The sequence below is a fragment of the Rhagoletis zephyria genome, unplaced genomic scaffold (genome assembly GCF_001687245.7).
Source record: "Rhagoletis zephyria isolate East Lansing unplaced genomic scaffold, Rhagoletis_zephyria_1.1 Rzeph_scaffold_00818, whole genome shotgun sequence".
In the NCBI taxonomy this organism is placed as follows: domain Eukaryota; kingdom Metazoa; phylum Arthropoda; class Insecta; order Diptera; family Tephritidae; genus Rhagoletis; species Rhagoletis zephyria.
In genome coordinates, this window is record NW_016157902.1 from 126,925 (window position 1) to 137,376 (window position 10,452).

Genomic DNA, 10,452 nt, shown 5'->3' on the forward strand with positions numbered 1-10,452 from the left:
TGTCCATGCTTCCGCGCCATACACCAGCACAGGCATGATGAGTGACTTATAGAGTGTGATCTTTGTACGACGAGAGAGGACTTTACTTCTCAATTGCCTACTCAGCCCAAAGTAGCACTTGTTGGCAAGAGTGATTCTCCGTTGGATTTCAAGGCTGACATTATTATTGGTGTTAATGCTGGTTCCCAAATAAACGAAGTCGTTTACTTTTTCAAACTTTTTACTGTCAACAGTGACGTGGGTGCAAAGACGGNTGACTGTTGGTGTGATGACAGGAGATACTTCGTTTTGTCCTCGTTCACCATCAGACCCATTCGCTTTGCTTCTCTATCCAATACCGAGAAGGCAGAACAGACGTAGCCCTTGTTTTTACCGATAATATCGATGTCGTCGGCATACGCCAGCAATTGTACGCTCTTGTAAAGTATCATCGACTAATTTAATTTAATTAATATAGTAAATTGCATTTTATTTAACTTGATTTAATTAAATTGAAATTAATTTTTTTAGATTATTTTTATTTAATTTATTAATTAATATATATTTTTTTTGTGTTCTTTTATCATTTTATCTTTATTTTGTTATTGTATTTTATTTTATTTCCCTATTCCTATTTTTTTTATTTCCATTATTTCTTAATAAAAAATACAGTTCATTCTCTAACAAAAACCATATAAAGGTAGTTTCAAAGTTTGTAGAAAACTAAAAAATATGATTTAAATTGTCCAACTTCTTTCTCAGAATTTTTAGTAAGCAGATCTGCAGCCCATTCAAATGGGCTGGGTATTTTTTTTTTATGGAAAAATAAATAAAGGTAAAATAATGCATGAAAAGCGAAAAAGCATTGTGCCTATTCAAGAGTATGGGAGTGTACGTAGTTATCTTTGCATCCCAGTGGGAAAATGTAACGTATAGTAATCGAAAAAATAATCAGTTAAACAACCCGTATTACATTCGAAAAGGGCGTTGTCCTAAGAAAGGTGGGCATTCAATTTTTCATTACCTAGTATCGAGAAATGAATGTGTTTTAATATGCAATTTTTGGACTTTTTGGATACATTAGACTGCTGATTACATAGTTATCAGTAATATAATCGAAAACTCATAAGAAATACATTATATTATTTATCACGCATGTAATGCATTACTACTTTTCCGACTGGGATGTTATTGAGAGCACGAAATCAATCTAAAGTGCTTTAAGATTTATGCATGCATGATTGCGGTGCTTGCTCGCCATGTGTTTACCTGCTCGTATATGCCCTTCGACATCGGCTACTGAACCGCGCTTTACTTTTTCCACGATCGCACCGCAACCGCTGATCTCACTATTCCCGCTGGAGTCCGTTGTTGCCGGTGAAGATGTCGCAAGCTGCTGACCGCCTATGATTTTTAAGCCGAGAATATCCTCACCGTCGTAATACTTTTTTAATATCATGTGACCAACCATGTGAGTGTTATCCGCGGATATTTGCCAATTCACCGGTTGCTATGTTTGTACGTACGTACATGTGTGGTTTTGCGATTTTTTAAATTTTGTTTTTATCCATTTTTTTTTTTTAAATTTAACAATGGATTTGGAATAAGTTATTATTTGCAGGGTTGTTGTTTTGTATAAATTTCGTAGATATAAGTTGTTGTTGGTAAGAAGTTGATTGGTGAAATTTTGTTATGGTGATTGTGGTGGAGGATTGCGTAGATGGAATGGTGGTGTGACCAATCGAAACGATTAGTTTTTTGAGTTTGAGAAGTTCGTTATATTTGCGTTTGAGTAGGAGAAGGTAGCGGAGGTGGATGTTGCATAAAACATTGTAAATGGAAAATGGGTAAACGTTTTTAAGAGTTGTTAAATTCTTTCTCCTTTTAATTGTTAGTATATATAATACAAAAAAATTACTGAAAGCAAACACGAAGTTTGCTGCTTGGATTAGGCTTAAGGTTAGTACGTGGATAGACGTAGCTGCTTAATTATCTTCACTAGATATGTATATGCTTTATATACATATATACGCATAAAATTGAGTAAAGTATTTTACAAATAGAATTGAAGAAACTGCGCGAGCTTATAAACTTATTAGAGTAGCTTAAATTAATAAATACATATTGTATGTATGTTGTACATTCTCTGTGTAAATTTTCATACATAAAGCATACATAAAAGTTTATGAATATTTTAGTACAATTGATGATAATCACAGACTTTTACAAAAAAAAATAGAAATGATTTTTTTATATTTTCATAGGACAATAAAAGTTTTCTTAATAACAAGTATGTATGTATATTACAGGCTTTATTTCATAACTAATACAAATTCATGAGAACACACACATAGAAGTAGACACCACTGTCAAGCTTCAAATTTCATTCTTTTTAGAGATCAGCATTTATTTTTTTATTATTATTTTAAATATTTGCATGCGACATACATATACAAAATTTAACATTAAAATTGAAAAAAGCAATAATCATTTATATAAACACAATCACTATAAATAAATACATAAGAATGTTTTATCAGAAATCAGGCATTACGCAAACAATTTTTTAAATGATTTAAAACGAAGAGAGAGAGAGTTAGAATGTTATGGTGTTAGGAAGTGCAAATAAAAGCGGAAGGAAGTTTTGAGGGTATGTATTGTTGTGTACGGATCCAAAAAAACGCTATAGAAATTTATATGAGGCTGTTTAACCGATATTTAATATCTGACCATATCGATGGCTGAGTGGAACATTGACCTATCTCGGCAGCCAGTTCGAAAACACTCTACCTCAAAAAACTTTTCAAGAACGCCCTATTTCAGAACTCGTTTCGTAAACGCCCTATTTCAGCTGTCGATTCAAAAACGCCCTATATCAGCATATTTTCAATACATTTTGAAGTGAGATAGGGCGTTTTTGTACCGTATTTTGAGATATGATGTTTTTCAATTAAATTCTGAAGTAGGGCGTTCTTGAAAGTTTTTTGAGATAGAGCGTTTTCGAACTGGCTGCCGAGATAGGTCGATCTTCCACTCAGCCATCGATATGTACGTATGAAAACTTCTTAACGCAACAAGTCAGAACTTACTGAACTCGTTTTATGGACTTCCCACAGAAACGTTCATCTCCGTCATGAAAGGTGTGTCTATACAGTGTCGCGGTTGAAGGTCATTGATTTTTTAATTTCTGATGGTGTTACCCGTCAATTAATTAAGCATTGTATCTGCTGCTTATGTGACTTGGGCAAAGATATACTATTGCACGTTTCAGTCGAATTAGATGCGATTTCCAGTAGACGAGAGAGAACTTTTCAGGAGTCTTAAGTTTATTTAGTAGAAGTTTTGCGAAGAGTAAAGACACAATAGACCTATGGGCCAAAGTAATTACATACCGCATATTAATATCTGATTGTTCTGTAAATCTCATTTTAACTAATGATGGTTTTGATTCTTTCTTAGCGAGAGAAGCTCCTTTATTTTTATCATGCCCTCGTCTGACCAGATAGCGTTCGATATTTAGAGGTACTGATGTGTTTCTGTTTTGCATTCGCTGATTATTAGTCCCGCACCCATCTATAATACGGAACGTTACTTGTTTGGATATTACTATGCCTTGGTAGCCATTCTACGATCAATCAACGAAAATGCTAACACTAAAACCAAATAGCGGTGCTTATGTTTTGAATTACAATTGTATGTATGTATATGTATGTATTTTCGTATTAATTTGGTTTGAATTCAGTGGCGTAACTATATCATCTGAGGCTCGTGGCAAACTCTTTGGATCGGGCCTCCCAGTAAAAACCGTCCCGATGTAATTTAATTTTAATAAACCACTTAAGTAGTTACCCAACACTTTTAACAATAATGTGTGCACTTTAGTTAAATGTCTACTGAATTTTAATTTTCAAGAGCATACATATTTATAATGAAATAAAAAATGAATTTTGATAAGATATTTATTTATAAAATTCTTCTCTCCGAGCTTTTCTGTTCCGCAAAACAATCTATAACATCATCAAAGTTTAAAGATAGAGCCATAGAATTTTCAATAGACAGAATAGCCAAGTTATGTAGCCTGTCTTGTCCCATAGAGTTTTGCAAATAGGGGTTTATTAATTTTAGTTTCGAAAATGATCGTTCGGCACTAGGCGCAGGAATTGGAACAAAAACATCAATTCAGTCTATACTTCAGGTAAGCAGAATGACATAAAATAAAGAATACGTACATACATGAGCATTTCCAACGGTTGCGAACCGTACGTTCGTACGCTTTTGAAGTGCAAAAAACAAGGAAAACATAAATTTTTATTATTTTCTCTTTTGTTTCGATACTTTTATACCATTTGGGGCTCAGTTGGTTGATTTGAATTCCAGTGGCCGTTTTGAGGCGTTTGAAATCCTTTTAAGGTGTTTTTAACGTGTTTTTGGACTCTGGGAGTGTCGTCTTTTTGGGTAGCGGTCGCCGCTCGGCAGGCAATAGCCAACCTCCGAGTGAATTTCTGCCATGAAAAACAGCTTCTAATAAAAATACAATCGCCGTTCGGAGTCAGCGTAAAACTGTAGGTGTGACAACATAAAGGCGAACGCCACAAATCAGAGGAGTGCTCGGCCAAACACTAACATATGTGTGAGCACCAATTTATAAATATCGTTGAATTATTTTAATGTCTTGTACAAAATTGTATACAGACAAGACTAAAAAGAAGAAAATAAATGGAATAAAAAAAGCTTTTTAATATACTACGCTTTTAAAATTGTACTAAAAAGTAGAAAATAACATTTTTCAGTCCCATATAATTTGTTTTCATAACTTTTGATTTTGAAATTTTTGCGAAAGTCATAAACAATTTATGAGATTGAAAATGAAGAGCGTGGGGCGCATCAAATAGACTGAATTGATATGGAAAGTAATATATGTATGTATGTGAGTATATGAATAACGATCGCTTAAAATAGATCCAAATTTTTACTTGAGCTGTAGAAATTTTAGGTCAATGTTATATAGTTTGGCTATTGTCAATTAAATCTAATGCTTTGTTTATCGTTTTCAGTCTTTTAAATTATTTACAATGACTTTTGCTAAAATTTCAAAATCAAAAGTTATCAAAACCAATTCTATGGGACTGAGAAATATTATTTTTTACCTTTTAGCCCATTTATGAATGCGTGGTATATTGAAAAGTTTATTTTTATTCTATTTTTATAATGTATTAATCATTTGTCGGAACCATTGAAATCGGACCACTATAACTTATAGCTCCCATACAACCGATTGTTCATTTTAGTTGTCGGTCCTGGTTGACCATTCTGTGGAAATGCTCATTAGTTGTGTCTAACTTTAATTAATTTTAAGTAATAAAAAAGTGTAGGTTATTTCTGACTTCGCAGTCTCTTGGACCGGTGCCCTCTCGCATCGGGAGCCCGTGGCATTTGCCAGCCCTGCCGCCCTATAGTTACGCCTCTGTTCGAGTAAAGCTTTTTCGCGGATATCATCATATTCGTACCGCGATTGATTCAGTAAAAGGCTCGGATATATATTATTTTTTATGACTACAATGGTGCCATCATCCTGATTTACTCCGCGTTTATCTACTCCTCCGCCTACTAGAGTTGTTATCTAACTTGGATCCATCTGTGTGGAACCGAATTGAGTTTTCTGATTTCGCCGCCTCCTCGGTCTCTTGTTTTCTACTAGTTGTGTGCTAAATTTTTTAAAACTGGTCAATAGGCCTTATGCATAAAAAGTGAGCTTAAGCTCAGACTTAATTTTTGCACTGAAAGGGTGAGCTCAAGCTCAAGAATTTGTACTGAAAATCGAGTCGGAGCTTAAGCTCACTTTTTATGCATGAGGCCCATTCTCTTGGGTTAAAAAAAAAATAAAATAATTATGCTGGTGCCTAGCATTTCAATTTAAATTTTCTTGCATTAGAATTCTGGAATTCAAGCTTGTGATAAATTTTAGGTACATTTTTACATATATAAACTATGATGAGGAAATTGTATATTCTCATGAGTAGTGAATTAAAGTTTTGGTCTCTGTAACGAACTTTCTAAAATGTGCAATATTTTTTTGTATGTATGTATATACAAAACAACTTTATTTCCAAATACATAGGAATTTTAAAAAGCAGACATCAAAGCTATGAATTGCGTTTAATATATGTACATAATTGTGCAAATATCAGTAGAATCATTTCCAACAAACAAATAATACTTAAATAATTATGGAGTAGTATATCCACGCATATGTATGTATGTATGTATTATGTACGATCATGCTCTAATACGGGTATGTATTTGTTTGCGTATATTTATGTAAAAATATTTTATTGTATGAACGAAATACGAATTATGTATGTAAATGTAGAAAGAATCGGCCTAGTTGAAGAAGCGGTGAAATCATTACAAAATATCATTTGTTCAATGCAAAACCTCAATTTCAAATTACAACTTTTTAAATGAAGGATCAATAAACACTATCACAACGAGAAACCAAAAACAAAAAAAAAACCTTCACATAAGGAATTTGTTGCAGCGGTAGCACATGTCACCACACTAAGAACAGAGGCAGATAAGAAGCATTTGTCAGACGGAAAGGGTCGCGTATCAGTCCTTGGGGTTCAGGCGAGAGTCATCAAATTCATAGAGTTTTAAATCTACCTTTGGCCCATCACCACGATTTGAGTCTTCGCTGCTCGTGAACGTGCTGCTGGTATCGATGCCAGAGTCTTTGGTTGCCGAATCCTGGCTACCCTGTCGTTCAGCGTCCCAATGTGTCCAATCGGCAGCGGCCGCATCCGAAATGCCTATCGTATTGGCAGTGTTTGCGTTTGCGCCTAATTTGGTACTGGTCAGTATAGTGGCAGCTCCCACTTCCATAGCCGTTGAAGGCAGAATTTGTGTAACTGGTGGCAGTGAGCCGCTTACGACACTTGCTGTTGTTACCAACGGATCATCGTGCCCATCAAATCGTACTGTTTTCTTTATTCTGCGCTCTGTGTAGCGTCTCGAGTCTTGCGCTGCATTACCCGCTGTGAGATTTTCATCCCAATAGAGATCCGTGACTAAACGGCGATCTCGTCCGAGGCTACCAGTCTCAGGGGTATTTGTTCGCCTAACACTACTCTCTTCACTGCGCGTACCAGTCCCACTGCTATAGCGTTCATAAGCATTTGCCGGCAATGGTTTATCGTCAATCACAATTTGTGGATTCATATGGTGCTGTTGTGCTTTTTGGTGGTGGTAGCTACCAGCACTGCTGTTGCTGCTACCACCGCCCCCAGAGGTTGCCGTAGCCGTGACTAATGAAGGCGCCCGACGCGCCGTATACAATCCACTTCCAGTGACCGTTGATTGTCGATCGTGATTTGTCCTGTTGTAGGTGTTGTGTTGCTGTACATCCAATCGAGCTGTTCGCGTGAGCGGATATCGTTCTAGGCGTTCGCGATGCAGGTCGTAGCGATCACGATCCGCAGAGGAGTAGAGGCGGTTCGTATTGGTCAGGCGATAGTCGTTGGCGCCATATGAATTCGTCACACTTAAGAGATCACGCTCGTTGAGGCTGCGTTGCTGTTTCCAGGGTTCACGCAAGCCGCCTGTGGGATGAAAGTTTAAGTGATTTATGCAAAATATTTATTGTTGCTGTAGTTGCTATAGGGAAGGTTGTTGTACGATACACAGGAAAAACTTTCATGGGAAACTGAGGAGTAGTGGAGAAGAACCTGTTGTGCAAACAAATTCTCATCGGTTTGTTATCACCTTCGCAAAAATAAAGCTGTTTTGGTTTTAATCAGTAGGGGAAAGCAAAACCAACAGAAACTTAAATCAAGAAATTCCTTAGTTAAAATAACCGTTTACTTTTACTTTGAAGTTTTCCGGATCAATTTCGATGTTTTAGACTCTTAGAAATCAGTGTGACCTCACCTTTTGCCACATATGTAAGATACGCGCTTAAATTTCATACTTAGAAATTTTTGGTAGTCAGCTTAGGAACTTATATAAAATCAATATGTCCTGAAACACAGAACTCCGGTGATTTTTGATGATTGTTTTGTAATACGCTTGGTAACCGTTTTGACAAAAAAAATCGAACACAGCATAGGCCTTTCAAGTGTTTGACAGTGCGGACACGAAAGAGCTTTCGTTCTGTGCGCGTGCACATAAAACGTATAGCAAGCTTTAAAACTCTACTCTCATGGAACATAGATTGGTTGTATCTAATCTAAGATAATACATTATCACGCATGCTTAAAAAAATATAAACCGAAAGAAGCTAAATAATAAACGTAGGTTTTCCGATGACACTTACTAAGTTTGTGATTATAACTACCAAAGCTTTAATCGAAAGCAAAGTGTATGCTTGTCGAAGAGAGATAAACCTGCAAAAATACCACAGTAAGAGTGTCCAGATTGGGCGATCTAGTGCCAATTTGGCGATTTATTTGTGATATTTGCGCGTAAAAATTTAGGAAATCGCCTTAGGCGATTTTACGCGATTCTTTCCCTTCAAATACAATTTTTGCGCGCTACCATGTAAATGCGTCGAAAGACATGAAAAGTACTAGGTTGTGGAGTTAGAGCTTTGGTTTTGATGTGGCAACACTTTTTATTGTTTGCCGATTTTACTGTAACATATCGAACATTTACTAATATGTGAAACTTGCAATTTCATTCGTGGAAGTAGATTTTTATTTTATTTTTAGCACTAAGCGCATAAAAGCGAATTGTGCGATTAATCAATTAATGTGAGTTATAGTATTCATATACTAATTGTGCAGTCCTACTGCAAATAGTGTTAATACGAACATTTCTTAAAAGTGTGCATATTTTTAAAGAACATTCGTTTGTACATAACTATATTTATTGTATTATTTATTATTACCTTGAAGGTATTACATTCGTTTTTGGAATTAAAAACTATGTTATAACAAGATCTCATTTTTAAAATAAAATATCTGTTAAGTCGATTTCATGAATTTTATTAAAAAAAAAAAATTGGGCGATTTTTGGCGATTATTTTTTCAGAAATGCGTTTTTTTGTAAAAACAGTCTGGACACCCTGACCACAGCCAAAAAAATTTAATCTGCCACAGAATAACCATGTCCATACTTTTGAAAGAGAACATTGTGCTGGTCATTTTTATTGAATAATTTCATAGCCCAATATGCCTGAGGTTTGTTTTGTTTGTATTCAAAGGTCAGCGCAAGCCCAAAATCTCGAGGCCATACAACTTTGATGTCTTTGAGAAAAACATTGCTTACCAAAAACTACGGGTAGTGTGGAAACAATAAAACTTCCGACGATCTCGCATTTAACCAAAGATTTAAAAAGTTACAACCTTCCGGAGCGTTTGTACATGTTTATTTACATAAAGTGCAAAGCTGCAGTCTGCATGGGAGAAATTTGCAAATGTTTTTGGTTATTTTTAATTTTAAACCGACTTCAGAAAAAGGAGAAAGGTTATCAATTAGTCGGAATATTTTTATACCCGAGCGCACTTCTGCACAGGGGTACATTAACCTTGTTCGCATAACGATTGTTTGTAACAGCCAAACCTAATCGAGATAGATATGGACAAATACATACATACATAGATGATCAGAATGAAAAGAGAAGTCGATTACGCCATGTCTGTCTGCCCGTTCGTCCGTCGGGCCGTCTGTCCGTGTACACGACAACTCGAGCAAAAATTGAGATATCTCAATGAAATTTGGTATGTAGGTTGCCCTTTATCCAAGGTAGGTTGGTATTGAAAATGGGAAAAATCGAACTGTAACCACACCCACTTTCCATATAACGATATTTAAAACAAGTAAGAAAGTCTAAGTTCGGGCGGAGCCGAATATTAAATACCCGGCGCAAGTATTAAATATATGTTTTTTCACCTTTCCGAAACCTTCCGCTAGATGGTAAGATACACCCCGGATCAATTTTGAGTAAATTAGCGTCCTTCAATTTCGAAATATTGAAGTTTCAAGCACTTCTGAAATTTTCCGTTATATGAGAAGCGGCCATTATTTTAGTCCGATTTCAATAATTTTCAACGTTTTGCTTATATTTGGCAAGCACAATAACCACACCGAGTTTTGTACAAATTGGTGGAACGGTTACCGATATACTTATATGTGATCATAAGTGGGCGGTACCACGCCCATTTTCCAAAATTTTACCATAAACGTATTTCTTGGTAAAGAATTGTTGCAAGCATCAATTTTGAATAAATTAGCTTCAATATTTACTGATTTATCGAAGATTTTGTATTTCTCTAAATTACCGTTATATGGGATGTGGGCGTGGTTATTGTCCGACTTTTAAAAGTTTCGGCCATTTAGTATGCTGTATCAAGGCCAACAACTGTGATGAGCATTAGAAAAAATTAGTGCAGCTGTTACCAAGATATACACATGTAACTATAAGTGGGCGTGGCTACGCCCATTTTCCCAAAATTTATAATATTCTTATTTTTCGTC

General features: G+C 35.6%; 2 protein-coding genes across 2 annotated transcripts in view; both read right to left on the reverse strand.

The window, feature by feature from the left end:
* The window catches only part of LOC108361698 (uncharacterized), a 78,874-nt gene extending 75,376 nt beyond the window's left edge, over positions 1-3,498 (reverse strand). The window contains exon 1 of the mRNA XM_017614399.1: positions 3,069-3,498. The gene's annotated coding sequence lies outside the window, so the exon portion shown is untranslated. The remainder of the gene's footprint in view (positions 1-3,068) is intronic.
* LOC108361700 (uncharacterized) overlaps positions 1-9,498 on the reverse strand; it is a 17,132-nt gene extending 7,634 nt beyond the window's left edge. The window contains exons 1-3 of the mRNA XM_017614401.1: positions 9,471-9,498; positions 6,643-7,577; positions 1,249-1,489 (exon numbers count right to left, since the gene is read on the reverse strand). Coding sequence (XP_017469890.1) covers positions 1,249-1,489; positions 6,643-7,577; positions 9,471-9,498 — 1,204 coding nt within the window. The remainder of the gene's footprint in view (positions 1-1,248; positions 1,490-6,642; positions 7,578-9,470) is intronic.
* Positions 9,499-10,452: the final 954 nt, after the last annotated feature.